The 26,871-nt window shown below is 41.2% G+C and overlaps 3 protein-coding genes, 1 long non-coding RNA gene and 1 other non-coding gene across 5 annotated transcripts in view; 1 reads left to right on the top strand and 4 right to left on the bottom strand.

Annotated features, from left to right (window-relative positions):
* Positions 1–2,396, bottom strand: part of ZDHHC8 (zDHHC palmitoyltransferase 8) — a 106,419-nt gene extending 104,023 nt beyond the window's left edge. The window contains exon 1 of the mRNA XM_021544499.4: positions 2,164–2,396. Within this exon, the coding sequence (XP_021400174.1) occupies positions 2,164–2,267 (104 nt within the window). The 5' untranslated portion in view covers positions 2,268–2,396. The remainder of the gene's footprint in view (positions 1–2,163) is intronic.
* Positions 2,397–6,704: 4,308 nt separating this feature from the next.
* On the bottom strand, positions 6,705–9,336 carry LOC146766009 (uncharacterized). Its single transcript, XR_014958665.1, has 3 exons — positions 9,202–9,336; positions 7,635–7,731; positions 6,705–6,848 (listed from the first exon to the last, which is right to left on the bottom strand). It is a non-coding gene; the product is annotated as an uncharacterized LOC146766009 (long non-coding RNA).
* A 308-nt stretch (positions 9,337–9,644) lies between these two features.
* Positions 9,645–19,105, bottom strand: RANBP1 (RAN binding protein 1). The gene is made up of 6 exons (XM_021544504.3): positions 19,030–19,105; positions 17,187–17,323; positions 16,030–16,187; positions 14,402–14,530; positions 12,492–12,557; positions 9,645–11,533 (listed from the first exon to the last, which is right to left on the bottom strand). The coding sequence occupies exons 1-6, from the start codon at positions 19,042–19,044 to the stop codon at positions 11,409–11,411; spliced, it is 630 nt and encodes a 209-aa protein (XP_021400179.1). The 5' UTR covers positions 19,045–19,105; the 3' UTR covers positions 9,645–11,408.
* Positions 12,281–12,412, bottom strand: LOC116184205 (small nucleolar RNA SNORA77). Its single transcript, XR_004148961.2, has one exon. It is a non-coding gene; the product is annotated as a small nucleolar RNA SNORA77 (small nucleolar RNA).
* Positions 19,106–19,570: 465 nt separating the features above from the next.
* On the top strand, positions 19,571–26,602 carry TRMT2A (tRNA methyltransferase 2A). Its single transcript, XM_021544503.4, has 11 exons — positions 19,571–20,178; positions 20,761–20,869; positions 21,329–21,510; positions 22,359–22,473; positions 22,730–22,845; positions 23,392–23,503; positions 23,977–24,099; positions 24,393–24,468; positions 24,986–25,102; positions 25,313–25,409; positions 25,723–26,602. Exons 1-11 carry the CDS (start codon positions 19,592–19,594, stop codon positions 26,006–26,008), a joined length of 1,920 nt encoding a protein of 639 aa, XP_021400178.2. The 5' UTR covers positions 19,571–19,591; the 3' UTR covers positions 26,009–26,602.
* The last annotated feature ends 269 nt before the right edge of the window (positions 26,603–26,871 follow it).

Genomic DNA, 26,871 nt, shown 5'->3' with positions numbered 1-26,871 from the left:
TCTATCCAACATCAAACGAGTCATACAAATCAACACACCTGAAAATTCAGGACAATCTCAGCCTTTAATAACACATCACAACAAAAAGATCTTCAGGAGACAAAACATTGCTTGTGGAAAAAGATAAAAAATTGAAAAGCTCAGGAAAAGGGGAAAAACCTACTGCCACACAAAAGAAACTAATCTCATGTATATGGCTTGTTTTGGTTCCACAACAAAGATAGATTTTACTAACACTGCTCAGCATGAAAAACAACACCAATCCCATACAAATTCATCTGAGTATTTTTGAATGGACAGGACTTCAGATTCTGCCTGACAACAGTTGCTCAATTATGTGTTACTTTTATTACACACAAACTTGGCAACAGCAGAGAACGTATGTCTGGGACAATCCTCGAAAAATTTACTAACACTTCAAGATACACAGGCCAAGTTACAATATGGAGAGATCCTTAAAATACTTCATTTTGCATGTAATTATTCACTGATAACAGAGGGAGCAGAGTGAAGTTTCAGATTCGGTAATAAATTAAATGCAATTGCTTCTTCTGTACAAATTGTAAAATGAACATCTCGGTTGATGTCCTGGTGCCAAAAGGATGTTTCAACAAAAACTGTGTTACCAGGAAAGTCTTACATCACTAAGCAATTTACAGCTCTACACTGGAAGTATCATGTGAAAACATACAGCTCCCAAAACAACCTTAGCATACATCCATTCCTCAAGCAGACAGAAAAATAAATGCTGGCATTAAGGCCCCTTTTTTTTTACCATTTAATATTCACCACTCCAGTGTCAACCAAGTTCATCACAAAAGCCAACTTCTGTCTTGTGTTTGCCAAACTATAATTAGACCACCAAATGATGAATGATAGGCTGATACTTCTACTAGCTCTTGAGACTTGACCAGTTCTTGAAACACTGTAATATCCTGAAAGGATTTATCCACACTTCATATCAAATGCACTGAAAACAAGCAATGAAAAAAATCAACGCACATTAAGTCAAGAGCAAAACTTGGTGTCAAAATCTGTTCCGATTTAAGAAACTGTTAGACAAAACAACATTTATGTTTTATTCTGAAATCCTACATTGAGATTACCATACCAGTGACAAGCATTTTGAAACATCGAGAATCATATCACAGCCAAACCACAAAAGATAATGACACAGACACATACTCCCACTCTTATAAGAGCCTTCTGCTTCCAACAGCTTCACTGAGCTCGGTTAAAAAATAGCAACGGCAAAACAAGAAAAGGAGAGTTTCAAAATAAGTAAAACAATAAATCTTAAGATGCAATAGCCATGTTTTCACCTTCCCAAAGGCAGCTTAGTCAAAGCTCCTTTCAGAGCACAGTTTTGTAGCATCTCTGGAAACGGACACCTCTGCAGGGAGGGTGCTGCTACCCCCGCACAGGAAAGGTTAGCGAGCTACAGAACTCGAGTGTATGGAGAGGAAACAGCCGAAGCACTACAGCACTCACATATTAATATAACTACAGGAGAGCTGCAAGGCGACAGCCACAGCTCCATTCTGCATTTAAGCGAGAAGGGAATGAGAGAACAAGAACCAGAGAGGGGAAAAGTTTCCTCGTCTTTCCTTGAAGCAAATGTAAATTCGTTCATTAGCTCCTCAAGCTTTCAAGAACAGTTACATAAAAATATGTAAAATCGGTAATGCTTAGAATAGGATTCCTTCCACTTCAAAAGGCTGTGCCGGATAAACCCTGAGACACGCGAGAGATGGACGGGAGAGGCCAGCTCTCCCTCCTGGAGCAGGCTCCGGCCAGCTGAGGCACAGGCTGGGTTCACGCCTGCCGGCAGCGGGCCGGCTGGGGCTGCATTTCTCTCGCGTACACCAGCCCCGCACGGACGGGCTGCGGGGCTCTGGCATCTCGGATGCACACAGCCGGCAGCTGCGGGAGGCTGATGGGGTTTTACGTGCCATGAAATGGTGGATCTGACTATCGGGCACATTTTATGATAGGGAGAGATCGTGAGCCTCTGCAAAGCAAATCCGGGCAGGGATAGCAGGAGGCAGGCGGGGAGAAGGACCGGCAGCGGCAGGGCCTGGAGGACTGTCAAGCCCAGCCGCCTCCCCCCGCCGGGCCGGGCGGCCCCAGCCCGGGCCCCCCCTCCGCCAGAGCGGTACTTACGTGAAAACAAAAAATAAAGTAGTCGAACCCACTAATAAGGCAGCTGCTGTGGATACCGGGATGTATTTCGTAGGTTTAAACCTCTTTCCAGTGCTGCTGGGCATCCTGTAGTTTACACATCACTATGTAAATCCAACCCGAGAGGAGGGAGCCGGGAGGATGCGGGTCCCTCCGGCGCGGGGAGAGCGGGACCCGGGCGGCTGGGAGGGACAGCAGAGGGACGGGAGCAGCTGACCTCCAGCACAGGAAATCCCACCCACACCGCCCAGCCCACTCGGCTGATGTCAACCAGCCCCTTAAGGTAGCGCTGCGGGGAGATGGGAGCGGGGCGCTCGGAAAGGCGGCGGAGCTGGGGCTGCTCGGGCCGCCCGCAGCGCGGCAGCCCCTGCCGACGGAGAGCCCCCAATTCTGTGCTTTCTACAAGACACCACCCCCCTCCGAAAAGAAAAATGGCAATGCAGTGAGCTCCACAGGGCGCTGTGTGGGACGCCGAAGCTCCTGTAGCAGCTCCCCGAACAGCGGGGCTCTAGAGGGGGCTGCGGACGCGGCACCGCCGCAGCAGCCGCGGAGCGCTGCGGGGTCCGCGCAGGGAGCGGCTCCGAGCGCGGCCCCGCAGGACAGGGCCAGCTGCAAGCGAATCCTGCCGTGCTTGTTCAGGGAAAAAACCCTACTTTTCATTCTGCTACACCCGGAGTCACAGCATTAAGGAAACTGCTGCACTCTGCCAAATTTAGCTGATTCCAAGATCCATAACTGAATGCAAACATAACTGAAATTACACTATACTCTGTTCTTTTAAAATCTATCCATTAGCATCCAGAGGCAGACAGAAGAGGTAATTTAAGGTAACAACGGAAAGTTCACCGAATCAGCTTTCCCAAGAGCAGTGTGAGAATGGCTCCTCTGTTCACACTCGGGGGCACCACCCAGCAGCTTGCCTGTCTCAAGGAAACCCACCGATGGGAAGAAGGGTTTAGGGCCATTTGGAAGTTTGGAAATCAAGACCAGGAGCTGCATACATCCCGCTCCCTCCCTCCTTTGTTTTTCAGCTAATCCCTCTTCTGCAGCTGCCAACATGCAGATAAAGTAACCCCTGCCTAACACAAAAGCCACATTTGCAGCATCTGCTGGGTGTTGTTAAAAGCAAGCTTGCCCTAGAAGGCAAACACTGCAGTGCTGTTCAGAAAGGACATTTGTAATTTTTCATTTTAAGAGACTTGATTAGTTCCACAGTCCTAGAAGTCTTAAGAACAGAACAAGTAAAACCCAACCAAAAATCTGTCAAGGTCCTCAACTTTGCTGTTTGCAAAAAAATACCCCCACACAACCACAAACCAAACAAAAACCCAAATTTTGAGCATCAGCTTTAACAAAAGCAAAGCCATCAAGTTCCAGCCTGAGGATATATGGCTATGTGAAATCTAAGCTTTTGCTAATAACTGCCCTTCAAAAAACAAAAAACAAAACAAAAAAAAAAAAAAAAAAAAAAAAAAAGTCTTATCCAAAAGGGACTAAAGCCACAAGGCAACTTAAAAATAATCTCCAGACTTAAGATTTTTGAGGAACAGGAAGGAAAACATCTACCTAAACTTAGTTATTTTTGCATGCTTGGGGGAACAATGTTTCCTATGCTTCACTACCCCTTGTCATGCCAGCTTATTGGAATTAATTATTCTCAAACCCTTTGTAACTAATTAAAAGGTCAACAATTTCACCCAGGCTCTGCATATGAAGCTGAAAGGCTTCAGGGTGCAGCCTACATGAGCATGTTAAATCAGATCAAAAGCACACCTGGGAAGCAAATCTGTCCATCACCTCCACTTACCAGGTCTGATGTGTATTGCTGAGTGGTCTCCCAGGAATCAACTGGGTCTCTTTTCAAGAAAACTGGGCTGGAAGATCCATTTCAGGAGCACACCTAATGCTCTGGGTCACAAGTTAGTTTAGCACCACTTACTTGACAAAAGCAGAGACTTCATCACTTACATGAATTTAATCAGCTTCCTCCTTTCCCCCTCAAGGGAAAAAAAAATCCTTCCCTTCCCATTCAGTCTGGGCAAAGAATTTAAGTTGCAAACAGAACTCTGAATGATTTTCTAGTGATATTTTTATTTTAATCTAGAAAATGTTATCCTAAGAAGCATTATAGACTGTCAATGAAGTTGAGTGAATGTCCTGTAATGGACAACATTAATTTCTTGAAAAATAGTAAAGAAGTTGTCTCCCAAGTGATAGTCAGATCTGCATTTTTAGCATGGACCTGCAAGCTTCCTTTCTAGGTGAGCCACAAAAGCACCCTGTCAAGTTTCTAGCATAAACTGGGAAGCAATAGGCACAAGTTAATTTTAAGATGCATATCTGGAGTTTGATGATTTATTTAAATTTCATTATTTTTTAAAGACTAAGCCTTTCTGGGACAGTAACATTCCCTCATGAGAATTGTGGAGTTAATCTTAAGGAGCCTATGCCTCCTCTGCACCTCATTAATTTCAATTGTATTTTCCCCTAAGGACTCTTTCCTCTCTAGAAAATCTGCTTCTCAAAGACAGCTTTGCAAGTGGGGAGGATTCAGCACTTCTGCTCATTCCACTCCTCAGAATGGTTTTCCCTTCATCACTCTGACACACTGATGCTGATCCAATCTTGCTGTATCAGCCCTCACTTATTGGGCCAATCTTTCAAACCATTCATGTTCTGAAAGGGGACTCTCAGCAGCAAGCAACTTTGGCTTTTTTTAATACCCCAATCACACAACACTTCTCTAGAGGGAGACTAAAGATAACTGTGAGTTATCAGGACACAAAAAATTGTACCTTTCATAGCAACAAGAAGAGGTGGATCTCCAAACTGAACAGATCTTGAAGATCACAGTGCCAAGCTGGGTCTGGGCTGCACAGTCATCCTGTGGATCACGACAGCTGTGCTGCGCAGTCGTGCAGATGCAGCATTTCCAAAAGAGGGCTGAGACATTCCATGTTACAAGGCTACAGTGTTGTGCTGAATTGGGCTTTGGGATTACTTTTTTTCTGGTGCACATTGTAGATTACCTATCACAAAGCAGTAATTTTCTGTAATTTTGTGTCCAAGAGTTCCCACAACTCACCTCATTTCCTTCCTACTAACACTCCAGTTCTCAAGAACGCTGTTTTCAAGCCAGCACAAAGCACTGCTGAGCAACACTCAATCTTGTTATTACAAGCCAAGTATATTTAAAGCAGTCAGATGACTTTACCTGTCAAACACTGAGGATGTCTGAGGAGGACTTGACTAAAGCAGAACAGGCATGTCTCAGAATTGCTCTCCTGGAACACCTTTATTTCAAGGACTGCAGTTTCTGGATTCACACTACCTTATGAGCATGCCAGAAGATTTTGGCAGCACTGAGGTAAACAGCAGTGGCAGCATGAGTTAGGGAAAGACTTAATCACAAAGAACAAACAGCTACAAAGAACAATCTAAAAATAATCTGGCAGAGCATGGCTAGTAATTTCATGTCTTCTTGCAAGATTTTACTCTGAGGTTTTACCCCAAAGGAGGAAGGGCCAACCACAGAAGCTGTGTTGGAGCCACATGACAGGGTATCCCTCTCAGAGCTGGCAAGATGAAAGAAAACTTACAACAGAGCAAGAATCAAGAAAGCCATGCAATTTTCATATCAAGTCACAGTACTCATTGTAGCTGGAAATCTTAGCTACATGATTAAGAAGATTATTTTATTTTGCACATTTGAAAATACTGAATATCCCTGGAATATTTTATTGGTCACTTGCAAGTTAGTTCCTAGCTCTAATTTTCTGTTGCCATTAAACAGTGACCACAATAAATAATAATACTTTCCTTACTGCATTTTCTTACTACAACTACAACTGATGTTGCCAGCCCATGTAGTACTGATGACCTGGCGACTCTTCAGGGTCATTGAGAGATCCCTCAAGGATCACAAGTTTGTTGTTTAATAAAAGCTGTTTTCCCCCTCAAAATTTACAGTGCTCAGAACAGAGACACCTGGATCATCTTGTGCTGCACAATGCTGCCAAAAGTCCAAGCAAGGGCCAGACATTTCTGGGTACAAGCCAGGCCTAGTAAGTTACCCACTGAAACTTTAATATGACAATTTTAATTTAGTTGTTCATTTCTTACCAGATAAATTAAGAAATTATTGCAATCAAGAAATTACATACTCAGTAGCCTTAACAGATTTAACACAAAATTTTCTAGATGATTCCAATAGATATTTTTCATGGGATGGTATTTGATCAGAACAGATCTGGTGTATTTCCCAAGAGCAGCGATGGGGCATGTCAAGTTGCATTTATTATGAGACTTTAGTAACTCTGCATATTGATTCCTAAATGACCCCCACAAAAAACTGCTTATATCAGAATGAGGTAGGCCTCCAAGCAGTTTTAAAGATTCATTAACCAATGTTTAAAACCATTAGTAAAGTGCAATTCTCCTCTAAATGAAGCATCACTCTAAATGATTCTGCTGAAACTCTGCAAGCCAACACTGTTCATAAACCAGCAAACAAGATGTTAAAACTGATAAGCACTATTTATATGAAGCAATATAACTTTAATTATACCTGTTAGAATAGTCTTGAGAAATATCCTCCAAGAATACAAAATATTCAGTCATTTTAATGTCCAATCCATCTTTGTTGATGTTTACAGTAGCCATAATTGCTTTTGTGGAAAAAAAGCATTAGAAAATGATGAAATTTCAACTACCTGAAGTGAGGTCAGCCAGCACAACATGAATAGGCAAGGGCTCATGACACTGTTAGCTTCTCTCTTAGGTCGTAAGTAAATTACACACTGTGATACAACAGTTCATATCTACAATACAGTGAATCAGCTGATGTAAATTTGTAGAGTCAAAACTGATAAACAATGAGCTGGACTTTCCCAGTTTGAAAGTTGGAAAGATATTTAAGACTGCAAAGTTGATGAACTTGTAGTAGTCAGACACCTTCCACAAAATAAAAGAAATTTGCTGTATGAAACATCTAATCCAGATTTGTGCTAGCACCTTCTTTGTACTTAAAATATTATATTGCTGTAACAGAAAATACACCCCACAAATATTACCTGCACCATTAATACTTAAAATTGCATTTCTACAAATGTAATTTATTTATGGATTTGATGTAGGTTGCATTTTCACTAGACTACAGCAAACTAGTTCAACAAGTCTTACAAACACAGAGGTCTTAAGTCGGTGGTTGGTGTCTAATGTGACTTAGGTGGACAAAGATATTCCACACCTAAATTTGCATATTATAAAAAGATAGTGGTCACAAAATCTGTTGCATAGCTGTAGATACTGCTCAGCTCTTAAATATTAGGGAGATCTTTGCTCCTGTGCTTGTCAGTTTTCACAAACTCAGTATTTATTTCCTTATTCTTACTTGCACAAGCTGCTTGAGAAGCACCTTATTTTCACACAAACTAGTCTGAGAAATCACTTACATGTGGAATCCACTCTATAGCTCATTACTTCAAACTTTTCTTCCTCAAGCAAAGTAATTCTGATCTGTTGCAGTTAAGTTTTCCTTAGCTTGTTACTCTGAAAATGATACATTGTCAAAGATTTAGTTAAGGTTGGAAAAACATGGCAATTTCTCTCTATTTTGAAGAGTAATTCTGGCTAAATCTAATTAGGAAGACTGTTAAAGTAGATCCTAAGTAAACCAAAATCCTTTATACACAACTCACTTCACTGAACTAGTGTAAGTTTACACATGACTTCAGCAATGAAAAACACTTTGAATTTAGTTTGGCTAATCAAAATTAAAACACTGGCTTGCCATGGATACCTCAGAAAATACAGCTCGCTAGAAACAACCTGGAACAGCCAGGACAGATGGGTGTCCTGGGAACAGGAGAGCATAAATAAAGACAGCAGTGAGAAGTTAACTGGAGAGGTTTGGGTTATTTAAATAATCACCCAATCTTCAAGGACTCTGCACTGAAATCCAATGGCAATTTGTACAGATCAAAACCCAGCAGAGCAGTTTGTAATGTAATCTCCACCATTATTTCCATTTCTACATAAATAGGTGCAATTTAATATTATTAAGGTGTCAAGCTGAGTTTTCTGAACTCTGATTCGGAGTCCTTTCTTTAGAGGAAGGTTTCTAGTAATATTAAAGTTTGTCACTGAACTATGTGAAGGAAAGCACTGAGTTGGAGCAGCACAAAGCCCAGCACTGCTGAGGGACATCAGAATTCAGCACAACTCATCCTGAGCCACACACAGCATCCTCCAGAGGATACAACACTAACTCTCAACAACAGTTAGCAACAGAATCCAAAGAACTACTCAGACTAATTTTTTCCCCATGTTGCATCAAAATTAAGAATTTACAACATTCTCCTATTTGCATAGTGTTGAGAAGAATTTTAATTTTCTGAGGTTTTTATATCACTGAGAACTTGTTTTTGATACAAGCTACCTTATTATATAGGGAAAAAAATATCAACATTTAGTGTTAAAACACAACAAATTGGGAATGTTTGCAATCTGTGAATGAGACATTTAGTGTTACTAATACAAACTTATTCCTGGAGAAAAACCGCCCAACGATTAGTGTAGTCTTCAAAATAGTTAACACGGGCTCTAGAGGGAACTAGTTTGAATTAATTTCTGTAATAAGTAGACTTCTTTAAGACCTGAACTTGCTGTTAAGATGATGCTATTTGGATGCTTGTCAAAATGTAACAATTTTTAAGTTGAATTTATCACTCAGGAGTCCTCATTCATCCACAAAACCATTTGTACCACCAAAGACTGGATCACTAAACCTGGCTATATGGCATCTTTCTAAACCTGAAGCAAGCAGAAAATTTGTATGAATTGCAGACTTTAGCACCCAACAACTAACCCTGTTGTATTTCCCTTGTTTATAAAAAATGGATCAGAACTTTTTAAAAATCTTCACTTGACAGTCTACTTTATCTATAGGCAAGTTAAATCATTAGAATGACTTGCACAAAACAAGACTTATTTCACTGAGATAACTTTAAAAATACTTACTGCTTTTTAACGTGTAGAACAGCTAAAGTGACCAAAACACTGAATGACCATGCTTTAGTTTAGAGGACTAAAATATTCTTCAGCCAAATGTTACGCAGAGAAATTATTTTACTGAGTGGTCTCTCTTAGCTTTGCTCTTTGAGACTGAAGACTTGCAAGCATGGTTGCAATCCATGAACTGTAAACACAGATCAGTTAACCTTAAGAATGGAAACGTTTTGAAATCATTTAAGCATGCTGAAGTAAGAGAAGAGAGGGTAAGAACATTAAGCAGGAGTCATCAATGACTAATACTAAGACAAATTAAGTCGTTCAGGTGCTGCCCCCTCCCTTTTGTACAACGTTTGACAGTGAAATGCAACTCACCTATTTTGCTGCCTTCATAATTTTGCCCCTGCAGACTAAAAATGCATTCCCAGTAAGTTCTCAAAATGAAAAGCAAATCCTTTAAATGAAAATTTAAGTTTATTTTGAAATTTTTAAGTAATTTCTATCAATTTAGACACAGTTTGACATTATCAGATCATTTACAGTGATTCATGGATAAAAGATTTGGCTTTTACATTCAAATGTTAAATACTTCAAAATAGCTTTGTCTTGTTGCTTCCAAACCAGAAACACTAAAGAGCATTTTATATTGCCTTTCAACCATCTTTGTTAATTAACAGACTTTTGATATCTGCTGTAGTTGAAGGGGAACGTGCAAAACACCAAAGGAATTATTTTTTGAATGAAGTGAGTACCTTAATTACAGTTCCAGATTTAAGACTCATTCACTGTGGCATCAAAAGGCAGTGCTAAGAAGAAAGACATGATTTATTTTTAAAAAATATATTTTCCTTAGGTAGACTGCAGAACCTGACTGAGTTAAAAACCTCTTTATGAAGACAAACAGGTCTTGCTATCCCTTGTTAACATCATTCAGTCTTACAGTTTAGCAAGTTTTGTCCAGTTTTCATGATTATTTTGGAAATTATTATAAAATTTCATCTCTGTTCCTAACACAATCCTTCTATTAGTGTTTAACAACAAAATTCATTTAATCTATCAGACTTAATTGTGATGATTTTATTGCTTACTATAGTTTTTCTTACTCTCTAGTGCTAATTTGAAATTGGATAAACAAAAAACATTTGCAGGGAAGAAATTTTACCAATTTTCCCATTTTGGCAAGGAGGGTGTCCCTCAAGCACGTGCAACACAATTAACTGTTCCAAAGGGAATTCCAGCCTGCTGCTCTCCAAGGACAGCCTCCCTACCAAACATCTGAGAAGTTCAAAATTCCTCCAGTTTGTAAAAACAGGAGCTCCAAAGCCCTGGAAAAAAAAGCTTATACATTTTAGACCTATACATTCTTGAGACTGTATACTGGCAAAACAATATACTGGCAAAGGGGAATCTCACAGGAAGGTACTCAAAGAGCTCTGATTCCTTTGCACATACTCAGCATAACAGGCTGCTGCAGCTGCCTTCAGTCAGCAAGCAGCACCATGGAAGATCTGGGACAGCAGCAGCTTTCTGCTAGAATGAAGCCTTTGTACTATTAAAATTTGGGGCGGGGGGGAAGCACAGATTTTGTTTTGTGAGAAGAAAATGCTTCTCAAATTTGACATAAGAATTTTTGTCCCCACCTTTATTTTCACCATCTGATGGATCAGCAGCAGCAGTGTGTCAGGAGTGCTCTTATTGCCTGATTCCAGACATCTGCTGCATTTTGAGAAGCACAGGCACATTCCCTGCTCAAGTACACACAGCAGCAGGTGTGAAAGGTCTGTTAGATTACAATTTAGAAGCCATATAAGCAACACAAATGCAATCCTAATCTTCCCTGCTGACAAAGTCTATTAACCTACTTAATTCACAGGAATGGTGATATGTAGCTCAATTAAACAAGTGTATTCATAAGCCTTTACAGTACACAGAAAACTCAGTTCTGTCCCCTGATGCTGTTTTCAAGTTGGTTTTATTCACTCTTTTGGATGACTGTAAGTGTTTCCACTATGGAAAAGAAAGTTAGCACAGTACATTTTCATGACTGGGGAATGAATTTTTCTGAAGACACCTTCCAAAGGGCAAAAGCCTAGAAAAAACAATGTGAATGTTGAATGCAGTTCCATATAAAGTCCCTTGTAAAAATTAAAAAAATAACAAAACAAAGAAAAGGAAAAAAAAAAAAAAAAGGAAAAACTGCAAGGCCCAGGATGATTTTATTGCTTTTCTTCAGTTTTTTCCTTGGTCTCTTTCTTCTCAGATTCTTTGCTCTCTTCCTTTACAGAAAGCTCTTCTAGTTTTTCAGCAACTTTATCAGCACTATCATTTTTGTCTGTGCCTGCTAAAAGATTGGTTAGGAAAGGTATTACATACAAGCAGTAATGCATTTTCTTGTTAGAAAGAGTAAAGAAGTAGAAGGTGAAGGGGGTGGGGAAAGACAACTGGTATTGGACAAAAAAATATTCTTCACTGACCACTGGAGTGACTCATTCAATTTCTTTTCCTTTGGCAATTACTTCAGATGTCATATACATTAATCACTACACAAGGGCTTAATCATAGGGACTGAGGAATGTGTAACATCTGTCCAGCTGTGCTGCTACCAATAAAGTATCCAGACAAGCCCTTAGTTTCTTGGCATCTTAACAAAAAAAAACAAAAAAGAAACAAAACAACCCACCAAAAAAAAAAAAACCAAACAACAAAAACCACCAAAGTCAAGTTCCCCAGTTTGCAACTGGAGCATAAGAACTCCTATGACTGGAAAACTCCAATCTAAATATCCTGAAGAATGCTGAACTGCAGGCAAGTGGTAGTCTGTACTTCAGAAAGGCAGAAATGTTTATTTACATGATGACATACTTCATTACAAAGGCAATTCTAAAGAAAGGTGCAATAATCTGTTAGACTTGTGAACAATCTCACACACTAACTATAAAAACCAGTAAATATTATACTTGCATGATTATACATTTGCAAAATTTGGGAAAAGGACCTGGAAGGAAGAAAAGAGCACTGTGGTTGCAGTGTTCACAGTTCATTTGTTTACTATAAGCCATAAATATTTCCTTGTCAGCCTCTCCAAAGCAGCCATGTCCCAACAGCAACTGTAACAGCCTTCCACAGGAAAGAAGGCCATCGTCACTCCTGTGAGCTCTTACTCTCGCAGACAGAAAAGCACCTGAACTGACAGCTGCAGTTCAGCACAGAGTGAGTCTGCTGGAACACGACACTCCAGGGTACTGTAACCACTCACACAGCTCAGAAATGTGGCATCAAGCACACTGAGACTACCTTACCTTTCTTTGCTGTCTTGCCTACTTCATTCCTGCATTCTTCAAATTTTGCCTTGAATTTCTGTGCATCTGTTCCAGTGAAGATAAAATATTTTTTCATTACTTTTACCGCCTCAGAACACTGAATATTTCTAATCTTGAAGAAAGATAACCTAGGGGAAGCTTTGTGTAAACAAAATTTGTAGGGACTTATGAAGTAATCTAGTAAATCATACAAAATGCAAAATTCTTCAGTCACATCTTCGTTCAAAAGTAATTCATCTTCTTCAGCAAGTTTACTAAAGCAGCTTATTTTGCAAAGTATTCAAAATGTAATGCCAGCAGGAGCTGTTTGGAGTTACTGCAACTCCCAGCTGTCTGTAGCCTAAAGGAATAGGAATATGATGTCAGAGACTGCTAATACAACAATCTGTATGCAAAAGACTGAAGATTAGCTTTGAACTGCTATCCTTGCCAACTATGTTACACCTTAAGAGTCTTCCACAATCTGACTATAACTGGGAGTTCTTACCATCAGCAAAGGATGATAATGCCTGTTTCACTAGTACAGCATTCAGACTCTCTACCCAAGGGTTATTCCTCGCTGCAAGAGCCAACAGTGCATAATCCTCATTACATTCAACAGCCATTCCAAGCAGCTGATCAAATTGTAATAATGCCTCTACACAAGTAATACAAGCAATAAGGGACTGAGCAAGGAGCTTCCTGACACCAGAATGACCAAGGCAGTACTACCCTGGCATCCCAGGCTGGTCTGGCTGACCACAGGAGGTCACTGTTGCCCCACAGGAATTCTGAAAGCACTTGGTAAGTAGTCCAGGAAGTGTTTGTATCGATTCCTTTTTGAGCATCTCAAACAGAAGAGACACCTGAAGGACAAACTTAGGTCTGTTCACCTGTCAGCTGCTTAGTCAGTACCACAAAGGGCAAAGAGGAAGAAAGGACTACTCCCTCAAGACAATAAGCTGACATTCAACAAGCAACATTCAATAAGTTAAACAGCCTCTATCAGAAAGAGGGACTTTTCAGAGATTAGCAAATAGTTACCCCTTCATTTCCTACTTGATCATGAAGCAAGCACTAAGCAGGAGGACCAGAAAGGTTTATTTGGCTAAACAAAATTATATCCGAGACTTAAGGCAAAGGAAAAAGGCAAGATATCCTTTCCTGATACAGTCAAATCCATCAAATTTTAAAATACTCAACCATTTCATGATTCATCTAGTATGTAAGGAGAAAAGGAGACTACCACACTAAACTTGTGTGGCAAATTGTAAAGCAAGGAATGCAACACTTTTTCATTTTGCTCCTTTAAAAATAAACCCCAAACCAACAGCAAAACAAAACAACATAAACCCCCTCTGCCTCCAAACACTTCTTTGATTCAATCCTAGCTGATCCACTATTAGAGTTACTTTTCTGGTACTCAGTGTAGTCACTTCAGAAAAACCCACCAACCAGCATGATGGGTCTGACTCGCACTTTTCACTGAGGGTTCTGTTTAATCAAAACAAAGAAGATACTACATACACCATTAAAAAAAAGTAAAACCAACCGAGATGTAGAAATATCAGGTCAGGATTTCCTTATTTCTAATGCAAAACTCTAATCTTAACTACAACTGAGCACCTGAATTACATTAAAGTAAGCTGTATGTGAGTCTTTAACTGCCTATAGTTTTATTCTAATTGGCATAGCACTTACATTAAATAGCTTAGGTTAAGAAAGCGCCTAGGGCAGAAACTGTACAAATATTACTGCAGACCTTCTCTCAGATAAAGAATTAATTAGTTAATACTACCACACAGGGGTGAGATGCAGCACATCTCCAGCAATGGTTGAGAGCAGCATTTAGACAAGCAGAGTAACATAGCAGTTTACAATCAGTTTAAGTTCAGTGCCAGTCCACTCACTCTCTGCGTTTAGAAATCGGATTGCCAGAAGTTCGGGCTTGGGGCATTCATCTGCAAAGTCAGCATGTGTGTTCCAGACCCACGCCCTGTCGCTCCCAGCGTTAGGCTTCAGCTCCATTAAGGGTGTGACTGAAAGGAAAGCATTAAAAGATGTACAGAGCCCAATAGCAAATGCTTTCCACACCAGACTCCATAACCTCAGTGAAAACGGGCTGTGATACTAAGAGATGCTAAGAGTCACTGAGCACAGCTCTGAAGTACAAATGATTTAGAAGGCAAAGGCATCCAGACAAACAACACTCATTCTTCTTCTGCACACCAAAACTACTACCAAAATTAATTTTAAAAAGCATTTTTTCCTTCAATTAGTCATCAGGTTAATTACCTGTCCTATCAGTTTAAAGCTGTACTACAAGATATTACAGAATTCTGTGGTGCTGCAAAGTATACAGTGTCTTTTCAATCTATTCACTCCCAGTAAATGGGTCCTGTCCCTCCAAGACACACAATTACCTCACCTGACTGACTGGAGAAGTTGAAATGTTACTTCCCACAGTATCTTAAGAGTTTTTATATTACAGACATGCAAAGTGTAAGCAAGGCTTTTCTTCTCCTTGGGCCTTGTCTAGTTCAGGAGAAATCTGGAGAGTCTACTCCCTTCCCTGTATTTTTAACATCTAGAGAAGAAAATACATTTTGCTCCATTTAGCACTTTGTAAAAATCAAGAGAATTCTTTTGTCTGACTGTGAGTCAGCATAAATTCAATAAACAAATCTATATGGAAAGCAGCTTTTCCAGGAAAAAAGCCTAAACAACTTTTAACATGAATACTATAAATTCATCAGTTCTGTTCTCCTATGTGCAACGTTTATTTCCCTAAACAAAAGGTTTATTCCTACTGGTTGGTGGAGTTATTGAGGTTTGCATTAAGCTACTTCTTATTTCAAATTATCTAAATGTAGTTTAATGTCACAGAACTTTACAGACTTCTCATATAAAAATCCTAGCACCACCAAAGCAAGCCAAGTGTCAGCAAACTGGTCTACTTGTTGCAAGGTGTTCTGACTTTCAAGTCTGTCTTGCTCTTTCGTGTTTTTTTAATTCAAAGAGGATTCTTTTTGGAATGAGTCAGCCCAATAAAACACATCCATTTCAGTTTATTTCACAAGCAGAGATAGGCAGACTCATATTTACTTAGCACCTCAGTATCTGTTTTCTGATGGTTAAGGATTGGTTTTAGAAATTCAGACATTTAGCTCAAAGTAGTAAATTATTACATCATGGTTTTTCTCACTCTTTTACAAAAGTGAGCCAGCATACATTAAATTCTTATTTCAAGCACTAATTAAGGCCTACATTCTACACTTTATTAATCATTAAAATAAAAAACACACTGGCAACAACCACATATCTGTCTATCACAGCTAAATTTTAAAGTGACTTTTGTCAGTCTTACAGCACTATCATACTCTTAAAGAAAAAACCTCCAGCTTCCTTCCATTAAAACAAATAACCCCTCATGGTTTTTGATATCCAAAGCCTTGTATGAAGAGCAAGAAACAACCATACTTAAATTCTACAAGCTTATTTTTTAAATCAAGAATAAGTATAGAAATGTATAACATACTGTAATGGTTTGCACAGATTTTAAGGGTTTTATCCCTCCTCATGAGGAGGCGAATTGTTCCCTTCTCCTTGTGTTTCAGGAGTTTCACATCACCAGTTCCTCGTTCTTTCCACTCTGGAAGGTCATTCTCAGATGCAAACCGGAAAAGCTTTGCTCGCCTTGGAGAACAGAAAATTTAATTAGCATGCATACAATAAAATACCATACCTGACCAAGCAGCACAGTTCTTTTTAAAAGCCACACACAAGAAGGAAACAATTCACTTAATAAGATCCCCTGTTCTGCTTCAAAATACACTTTCAGAAACTGATATGATAATTCCTAATATTTTATTAGATTTTAATTTATGTAATAACTGTACTAAAATTCAACAGGTTCTGGACACTCTTAGGGGATGACAAACATATTTTGTGTAGGCAAACCTTTAAATTCAGGTAGCTAATTAACAGGTTTTGCTACAGCCAGAGTTCACCACACTACCTTGTCAGAAGCTGACCATAACTTTAATTTCTCCTTGTACAGATTCTGATAATAACTAATCTCTCTTCCAGAGGAGAAATACTGTTCTGTGATTAAGCAAAATCAGAATTTTTAAACCTATTTCAAGCCAGCACATCAGGGATCAAATTCAAAATGCTTCTTAAGCCTTTAGACTACATTTTTCTTCAGACAGATCAAGCCATCCTAATCTGACAATAAGCATAATCTAAGGATAAACTATGTTGAAGGCAACTGACAGGAACTGCCACAAATGCCCCAACACTGTACTGTGGCTGTTGCTTTTATTATTTCAGTACCTTGTACATCACACTTTACCCAGGAATGCATGGCAGCAACATCTCATTTCCTTCCTCCCAAGATACTTGTTTCACATTCTGTGACCATAATTTCAATAATTATTACCTAAGTTGTTGTTGTCTTCTTTTAAGCAAGCAATGCTAAAGCCAGATTCACAAAATCAGCTCCCTTCTGTGGTTCCAGACTTCATTTTCTTGGGGCAACATCAATCACCCCCCACTCAATCTCTGCCATCACAGTGCAGACCCACCAAGTCAGCCTTCATACAGAGACTGCTGCAAGTTATGCAGCTTTTTGTAAACACTGTCAAGTTTAAGCCTAGCAAACATTCAGATAATAGTGAAAAGTATTCTACTCACATCTTAAAGAGTTCTTCCTCATCCTCTTCCAGAGTTTTTATTTCTTGCTCTGGAAGGGAAACTATAGGCTCAAACTGAGGATCATGGTTAGAGTCATCTGCATTTTCAGTAGAAGTATCATGCTCCTCATGTGCTTCCTGAGGAGGAAAAAAGAAAACACAAACTTGCTATGTATCCCAAACCTGAAGTACTCCCATCTGCATTTAAAACATGTATGACTTTTCAGCAACTAGCTCTTATTAACTGTAATACCCTGTAAAAGTAAAGAAATATGATTATACCTGAAAACAAATTACTGCCAAGTCAACTTTCAGGCACACTAAGAAACAAAAAGGTGGTCATGCAGTGCTAGGTGTTTTAATCCTACCACTCATGAATTGTGCAGAGACTTGGCCTTGGAGTAATAGCTCTGGGTTATAGAAAAAATAATTTAATCGACAGTTTTTCCTATGTAATGTGTTTTACGCTGCTAAAACCCTACTATTTCTTAGTGCCTAATGACCATTGTTAATGGCAAAATTAGAAGGAAAGCCACACAACATCCACTTAACCCAGCTTAAGGGACATATTGCATCCCAAGTTCATCATTCTGTCTTATGCATTTGAATCACCTACAGTCAACATAATCAAAGACATTTTGAGGCACAGCTGTAATACTCATAAAATAATTTAGGTTTCCTGGTTTAAGACTCCTCAAGGAACTTTAGGTTACAGGTAAATGGCCAAAATAATACTTCCTATTAAAGTTGTTTAGCAATCAGTCAGAGGACTCATCAAGCTTAAGAATGGTTTTTACTACCATGACTAGTAGGTAAATGATAAACATCTCTAGTACTTCACACATACAGACTGCTAAGAAGCACACAAGCCTAGGAGGGAGATTCATATGCAAGTTTAACAAAGCCACAGAACAGCTATCTCAGGTCTAGGGAACTGATTTGGGTTTGGGTTTTTTTTTTTTTTGTTGCTGCTTGAGTAACAGAAAGAGCAAACAGTCTACACGTATAAGACATTTAAATAATATTTTTACGATACAAATGGAAGAGTCCACTCGTACGGGCTCTATTCACTATATCCTTTATAGAGTAGGTACACACCACGTGTGCATAAAACAACAGAAATAAAGCAGTCTATTTTTACTAAATACTAGAGAAAAAAAGAGGGGGAGGGCAAGGGAAAATTAGGTAAAAGAAATGGTGTTAATAAAATCTAGTTGTATCATCAACGTCACAAAAGCTATCGCAAATTTTATATCCACAGTGCTCCAGCATGGGAAAAAAATCGAGAAAGGAATTGCGTCACATCTGTTTCCTAAAAAAAGGAAATGTTAGCCAAACTTTTATACATTGTATCCATGTGTGCAAGCAGCACATCCCGCAGGATAATTCATCGTGCGTTCTGCGCCGGAGCAAATAATTGCACAGAGTGAGAAAGGCACAATGCAGAGCGGGCCCCGCAGAACGCGGCTCCCGTTATCGCGACGCGATCCCGCCCGGCCGCGACACAAGCACGTGAGCAACCGGTGCGGCACGAGGGGCAGCGGCCCGCGGGAGGAGAAGAAAGGAGGGAAACGTGGAGAAGCACTACCCGAGAGATCCCGGCTCGCCCGGGCTCCCTCACGCCGGGGAACGGCCAGAGCGGCCGCACGTGCCCGGAGCGGTCGCCAACCCCCGGCCCGGCGGGCGCGGCCGCTCCAGCCCCGGCAAGGCCCAGCGCCCGTCCCCCCCGGGCCCTGCCGGACCTCGCCCCCCCGCCCGGCCCCACCTGTTTCCGTTACTCTCCCATCCCGGCCCGCGGTGCCGCCCCCTCCCCGCGCTGCTCCCGGCCCGCGGCCGCCCCTCACCGCCGTGTCCGCCATGGGCCCGCTCGCCGCGCTCCGCTCGCCGCTTCCTGCCGCGCGCCCCGCCCGCCTTTACCTCATTCCCGCAGCCCGCGCCGCGCCGCCGCAAGGCTCCATGGGAAACGCCCGCTCCCCCTCGGCCCGCGCCCCGCCCCGGCGCGGGCAGAGCCCCGCCCGCCCCGGCCCCGTCACGCCGCTCCCCCATGGCTCCTCGGAACCGGCCCCGATACCGGCCGTGCCGCCGACCCGCGGTACCGACCGCGTCCCGAGAAGCGTTTTCCTTGTCCCGTTTCCCAGCGCCTTTCCCATCACCCCCCGCGCCATGGCGGCGACCGCCCGCGTCCCGGCCCAAGATGGCGCCCGCGGGAGGGAAGGGGTGATGCGCGAGCTGCTGTATTTAATGTGCTTAAGGGCCGCGGGTGCTCTCGGAGCCGCAGCGCTGAGGGGCAGCGCTTAAAAAACAACCAGATCGCTCCCGTGCCGTCATTCTCATCGCAGCGGCCCGCCCGTGAGGCGACAGCCCCGCCCCGGGAGGGCGCGGGGTGCCTGAGGGGGCGGCCGGAGCATGGCGGAGGAAGGCGAGCGCCGCGACCCCGACCGCGACCGCGACGCGGCTCCTGTGGCGGAGGCTGGAGATGGGGCTGAGCCGGACAGCCAGGCCGGGGAAGACCCCGCGGAGAGCCCCGACGTATACAGATACATTAAGGGAGACTTGTTCACCTCCGAGATTTACAAAGTAGAGATACAGAACCTGCCCAAATACATTGGGTTTAACGATGTGAAAAAGTTCCTTGCCAAGTACGGGCTCAATCCTCACAAGATAAAACTCTTCGGGAAGCAGACGTTCGCCTTCGTGACGTTCAAGAGCGAGGAGGAGCGGGACAAGGCCGTGCGGGTGCTGCACGGAGCGCTCTGGAAGAGCCGCCACCTCAGCGTGCGCCTGGCCAAGCCCAAGGCCGACCCCATCGCCAAGAAGAGGAAGCAAGAGGAGGATTCGGAGCAGGGAGAGGCGAAGCGTCCGGCTCCCTGCGGAGAGGAGCCTCTGAGCAAGCGGATCGCGGATGTGGTGACCCCGCTGTGGAACGTGCCCTACGAGGCGCAGCTGGCCCAGAAGAAGCAGGAGTGCGAGCAAGTGCTGCAGAAGCTGACAAAGTAATTGCTGTTTGTAACGTAATGTGTACAGCACTTGGCCTTGTGATGGGATATAGCTAAATTCACACCAATTGATACCTCTAAACTGAAGTGAGTTAGAGGTAGGTTAAAACTTGGATCCCCTGTCAAAGTAATTACAAGATAATCTGCGATGCTACAGCTTAAAAGCTGTTCCATCTGACAAAACTGCTATTGATGTTCTTGGTCACCTTCAAAAGATTGCTTAGTGAAGGGAAATTGGGTTTTGAAGCCTCTTGTTCTATAAGCAGAAGGATGTTTGTGCCTGTAAAAAAATGGCATTGTCATATGGTGTAAGAATCAGTCTGTAGAGATGACAGATTCACTACTAGGATTTTCCCTTTTAAAATCCCCTCAAAATTTTATGCCTGGTCTTTGAAGATCAAAGTATCACATTTGTCTCTTGCTGTGAAGAAAACTGGTATTAATTATCATGCATAGGTACATTGATAAATCCAGTACATAACCATAATATAACCAGTACATTTAACCCTGTCTTGTGCAGCTCTTGACCTCAATTTATCTAAATGTGTGCTTTACATTTTTTGTTTCTGATTTGGACAGGGAAATAGGAAATAACAACAGAGCTTTATTACCCTGGTTGTTCCTGCAGAAGCAGAAGTTTAATAAATTATGTTGCCCAGTGGAGGGAGTGAAAGCATCACCCTTGCAGGTAATGTAATCTCAGGTAAAGTGTGGGACAGGGTAAATGAGCTGAGGGTTTTGCTCATTATTTGATCTTGAGAAGACAGTGGACAAACTGAGTATTTGACTTTGTCTTATAACAAATGATGAATTTTAGATGTTGTCTTTCATGTAAATACTGTGTGGAAATATTAACAGGAAACAGAAAAACTGGGTATTACAACTTTAAAATGAATATGCTGTCTTTGCAAGCCTGTGTTGTAAGTTAATACGTTCCTCAACAGAGGCAATATGTTGCTTTTTAATTAACAAGATTTACTAATATCTTTTCATTATTACTGTTAGTTCACACACATCAGAATCCATCAGTATTGAGCTAAATGTCCTTTTAAATGCATTTAACCACGTGGGATTTTTTTCAGGAGAAACTTGGCATGTGCAAATAAATGCTGTGTAAATATCTTACATAACTTTATTTTAAATCTAGACTGAATATCGCAACAAATGTGAGTTCTTGATTGGGATTGGTGTAAATCAAGAAGACAAAACTGTGGGTTGTCGTCTTGGCAAATATAAGGGTGGTACATGTGCTGTAGTGGAGCCATTTGATACTATTCACATTCCTGCTATTGCCAAAAAAGTAGTAAAAGCTTTTCAAGACTACATAAGGTGAGCATAAGTAAAATGAGTTATCCATAAAGATTTTGGTATCTTAGTCAAAAATATTTAAAAGTTTAATTAGTGTTTATTCTGAGCTTTGAGATCTAAGATACACTGGTCTCACATTTTAGTGATTCTTTGTTTCTGCCTTCTGCCTGCATCATGGGGAGTTTTGCTGAGGATGTGCTCCTGCTCAGCTGCTCAGAGATGGGGTCAGGTACCAGCTGAACACAGCTTCAGTGCAAGCAAAGGGATGTGTAAGTCTGCAGTAAAAAGTGTGTGTTACTCAGGAGCTGCTTCCACTAACTAAAAGTAAAGAAGCACTCAGAAAAACACTTCTGAAAGGAGGAATTAATTAACCAAGGTCCATTGTTTTCTTGGATGCGAAGAATCATCCTACAGAAAGGAATAAACCAAAAGTTGCACATTTAAGCAAGAGTACTTTTTTAGAAAAGAGGATACATTCTTTAAAAAGCAGTTAAATCCACAAAAATAGAAATCTCAGAAGAATCATGAAGATGGAAGATTTGAACTTGGTGTGAAGCAGAGAAGCTAATGAAAGCATTGTAAAAAGTGATGTCATTCTCTGAATGTAGTGAGAAGCTGCCTCTTGCCTCTGTAATTTTGCATGGGTTAAAATGGGCAAGAGGATTGTGTGGAGGGACAGGTTATTTTGCTTTAGGGGTTACTATCCATCAGTCTTTCTTAGTTGGAAATCATTCTTTGTTTGACAAATCAATGTACCCTCTTCTTGTACTCAGCATTTTTTCCATCGCTTCTTTTGATTCAATAAACTGTTTAATGTTACACAAATCAAGAAATCCCTGTATAAGTAACCGAGCTTCTGGAAATTGCAGGTCAACTCCTTACTCGGTGTACAGCCCCGAAACCTATGAGGGGCACTGGAAACAGCTCACGGTCCGCACCAGCCGCAGTGGCCACATCATGGCAATTGCTTATTTCAATCCTCAGGTATTTCACTTGATATGTAATGGACAGCCCAGGCTCAGCTTTAGAACTACTTAAATTTCATTTTATGACTTGTGCATGCAAAACAGAAATAGAACAATTATTTGTTGTGGTTTACCTTGCTTCACTGCTCTAATTCTATTTAGATTAATCTGATACATGGAAATGAAGAAGTAATATTATTATGTAAAGCATACACTAAATCATATCTTGAAGTCACTAAATTATTATTTTCCCTTCTTTCACATGAAAACTTTAGAAATTGAGTAAAGAAGAGCTAGCTGAATTGAAAATCTCTCTGGCAAAATACTTCACAGAAGGGATGGGAAAGAGCAGCGGTGTTACTTCCCTGTACTTTGTGGAGGAAGGACAGAGGTAAGGGAGTTAACTTTATTTTGGGGGATTTTGGTGGTGGCTGGATTTTTGGTGTTTGCAAATTTCATAGCATTGTTTTGTCTGCTTCATAGAAATAGCAGCAGTTGTTACTAATTTGTTGAAGTTATTCACCTTTGCCACAAGAAACTCCTGAAATAAAGGCAGCAAGAGTTTCAGTGGGTGAACGCACTGGACATTGCTGTTTGTCAAGCTATAGAAGGATATACTGCATGGATGAATGTTTGTTATTATCAAGTAACTCCTGCCTTTCTTCCCTATTGATGTGAATTTTTCAATCTCCCCATCCTCCATGGATGGCTCACACCATCTTCATCCAGAGATGGTGGAGGTCCTTGCCCACTGTGAGACATTAATGGCCAAGGAGAGTCTCCAAGAGCAGATGATAAATGTCACTCCTCAGGATGTAGCACTACAGTTTTTGGGATTATTACAGCTTTGGTAAAGATTGTAGCAAACGTGTTTGTCTTCTTTTTGTGGTTTTGATTCCCCCTCTGTTTTGTCTCCTCATTCCTCCCCTATCCCCAGGAAATCTCCCAATCTGGAAGACTTGCCTTTGGAGCATGTGGCTGGTGATAAGTACATATATGAAGAACTCCTTGGCCTAAAATTTAGAATTTCTCCTCACGCATTTTTTCAGGTAAGGATGATGTGAAGCTGCTCATTTAACTGGAGATGCATGAATGTTCTTGAGCTTGACTAATGCTGTGGAACAAGACGTTACATACCTAGAAATTTAACTTTTTTTATATTTGGTATGATTAAATAGCAATAAGTGTTATGTTTGGCTGTAAAAGCAGTGAATGACTGTAAGCTTGCTTGATGGGAGCACATTGAAGACAACTTTTTCTATTTACTAGACAATTATAATTTTCCTCCTGTTTCATGGCAGCCTTTTGTAACACTGAACATGCAATAGTACAGTTCAGGACTATTGTATTACTAATCTTTGTTTGCTTTTCCAAAACTTATTTCTGCCCTTCCAGTACTTTAAAATGAATTTTTAGTATATAATGATTTGTTTATTAGAAACAAGAAAACGTGCTTGACTAAGACTCATTAAAACATATTTACTGTTTATGAAGTAGATCTGTTGGAAACTTAATTTCCCAGGTGAACACGCAAGCTGCAGAAGTGCTGTACACTGCCATTGGGGAGTGGGCACAACTGAGCCAAGAGAGCACCGTGCTGGACATCTGTTGTGGGACAGGAACCATTGGGATTTCTTTAGCAAAGGTTGGCAATTTCTCTTCCTGGATAGAAGCTACTTTTTACCCGTTTTTAACTGTGGCTACAAGGGAAGAAGATACCTAATGTATGTGAAATGCAACAGATTTTATATCTTCATTTTTTGAATTAATTTGTAATTGAGCTGCCTGCAGCTGCTTTACCATGTCATTATGAAAGCTCACCCTTATGTTGAGCAGCCTAGGTAGGAGTGAAAGTCCCTGTTAAGTGCTGATGCTATAAAAAATGGTGACATTCAGACAAACAGACCACAGAGTGATCTTTTTCCTTTGATTCTGCAGAGAGTGAAGAAGGTAATTGGAATTGAGCTCTGTCAGGAAGCTGTGCAGGATGCCAAAGCAAATGCCCAGATTAATGGTGAGTTAATTGAAATTAAACCAAAATTAAACTGAAATGCTGAAGCTTTTGTTTGGTAAGGAGTAGTTGCACAGCCAGCTGCTCTTTACCTTATCTAAGCAGCCTGGAATTACATGTTGATAGTGATCTTGTCTCATTTAAACACTTAATCACTCTTGAAAACAAACACCTTGTTAGCCCATGAGATCAATTTTCCAGTTGAACAGCTTTTTTCTTTTAATTGAAAAGTAAAACATTTCAATGTAAAAATGAAATGAAACCACAGCTACCCTCTTAAAGAAAACATTAACATAGCTGGTGTTTGTGGGCTTTTGCTTTAGTCCAGATAGTGGAAGATGCTCAAATTACTGTTGTTTGAATGGTCTGAAGTTAAGTTATTGTTTAAATTACTCTGTTTCCAGGGTAGACTAAACAATTTGGAGTTTCTGTGGCATCAAAACTTAATTTCCAAGGTACAGAATTGAAAGCTGCTTTGACTAGACAAGTACACCAATAACATCTTTTCTTTTTCTTACAGAATTGAATAATATTGAATTTTATTGTGGGAAGGCAGAAGATATTGTTCCTTCCCTAATGAACGTTTTAGCTCCTCAGAACCTGATCACAATTGTAGATCCACCACGAGCAGGGCTGCGTAAGTTAGGGTTTAAGTCTGTTCTCTCAATGGGTGTTGGGTGGGAAGCCAAAGAAAACACAATTGGAATAAATTAAGTGGAAACTTCAGGTATAGCTTGGAGCAGCATTGCAGCAGTTTTGTTCATGCTGAGTATAACCTGGCATTTTTCTGTGGTGCTCTTGCTGCACGCAGAACCACTAAATAGCTGTTGTGGTTTTGATCATCTAGATTCCAAGGTAATTCTTGCCCTTAGAAGAGCTGAACATCTGAAGAAGCTCATCTATGTCTCCTGTAATCCCAGAGCTGCAATGAATAACTTTGTGGAGTGAGTGTTTCTTGCATTAAGTTGACTTAATAAATGTGGTAAGAAGAAAACTATGTTTTTTTGAGGAGGGGGGACCATTGCTGGACTTTTTGCAAGCCATGTTCCTTGAGGCTTAACTTTCACCAGAAACACCTGGGAGCTGCAGGAGCTGGCTTGGAATGCTATTGCCCAATACACAAATAATTACGGAAATATTAGGGATAATGAATAAGTCTATGGAGAAGAAAAACCTCTCTGAGAAGAGCAGCAGGGATGAGCAGTGTTCTGACATATTAATACATTTCTTCCTGCCTCTCTTTCCTTCCCCATCAAGCCTGTGCCGGGCCCCTTCCAACAGGGTGAAAGGAGCCTCCTTCCGGCCCATGAGAGCCATGGCTGTGGATCTGTTCCCTCAGACCAGGCACTGTGAGTTACTGATCTTCTTTGAGAGGGTGGAATACGCCAATGGCAGCTCTGCAGCAGCAGCACCTGCTGCCAGTGAGATCACAGCAGCAGCCTGTGGCACCGAGGGCGTGGATGGCATCAGCCCAGCAGGCAGCGAGGGGAGCCAGGCAGCTGCTGGCCACGGGGACTGCAGTCCAAGAGAGGGCCCACCTTAACTCCTGAGAGACTTCGTAGAAACTACTTTTGCTTTTCAACTGTATCAGTAGCAACATCACTTCTGTAACATGCAGGTAATAAATCTCTGTACAACAGAGTAATTGCAAAGCTTCCAACTTATTTCATCATCCTAATTTGAATTCAGGTTTCATTATCATCGATTCCCAGAAGGGTCTGTGCTGGAAGGGACCTTAATGATCATCTCATAACCACCCCTTTGCCACGGGCTGGGACACCTTCCACTCAAACAGGTTGCTCAGAGCCCCATCCAACCTGGTCTTGAGCACTTCCAGGGACAGGATGTTACATACAACTAGCCCAAATCCTGCCAAGATACATACCTAATATATACATGTATACATCTATTCCCAACTGGGTGTGTATATATACACCCAAATCCCAAAGCAGGTCATCTTGCTACAGGGACCTGGACCTACCTGTCAGTATTTCATCATGGTCTGTCCCCCTGTCAAAATGGCCATGTTTTTTTCAGTGTGCAAGTGAAGATTAACTCTTTCAAAAATAATTTACTTGCTAAATCTTTATTAGAAAGTAACAAACTCGGTCTAATAAAAATGCTACACTTTTCCACAGTTGAAGTCAGTCTTACTTTCAGACTAATATAAATGACAAGACCATAAAGGCTGTAAGTTTCCTACACTACTCTGCTAAAGCTGAGGTGATTTTGCTCAAGCAGGTCCTCGCCACTGAAAACTGACAGCCAGAACTGAACTGCCCTGACACCAGCACCTTACCTGCAGCCAGAGGCTCAGCAGCTCCCAGTAATGCACTGATCCACACTACAGAACAGACAGCAGCACTCTTGGAAGGAGAGAACACATGAAATCTCAACTTCCTTCTA

This window comes from Lonchura striata, chromosome 15, assembly GCF_050655825.1.
Source record: "Lonchura striata isolate lonStrDom1 chromosome 15, ASM5065582v1, whole genome shotgun sequence".
Lineage (NCBI taxonomy): Eukaryota > Metazoa > Chordata > Aves > Passeriformes > Estrildidae > Lonchura > Lonchura striata.
Note: the sequence above shows the minus strand (reverse complement) of the source record. Positions and strands in the feature narration are given on the sequence as shown.

Excerpts from the sequence above, each read along its gene's own strand:
- TRMT2A (XM_021544503.4), top strand. The coding sequence starts at position 19,592 with ATGGCGGAGGAAGGCGAGCGCCGCGACCCCGACCGCGACCGCGACGCG. Across the intron at positions 20,870-21,328 it reads TGAAAGCATCACCCTTGCAG|ACTGAATATCGCAACAAATG; the intron begins GTAATGTAATCT and ends TTTTAAATCTAG. Across the intron at positions 24,469-24,985 it reads AGCAAATGCCCAGATTAATG|AATTGAATAATATTGAATTT; the intron begins GTGAGTTAATTG and ends TTTTTCTTACAG.
- RANBP1 (XM_021544504.3), bottom strand. Across the intron at positions 14,531-16,029 it reads AATCTGTGCAAACCATTACA|TCACACCCTTAATGGAGCTG; the intron begins GTATGTTATACA and ends CTTTCCTTTCAG. Across the intron at positions 12,558-14,401 it reads CCGATTTCTAAACGCAGAGA|ATGCACAGAAATTCAAGGCA; the intron begins GTGAGTGGACTG and ends TCACTGGAACAG.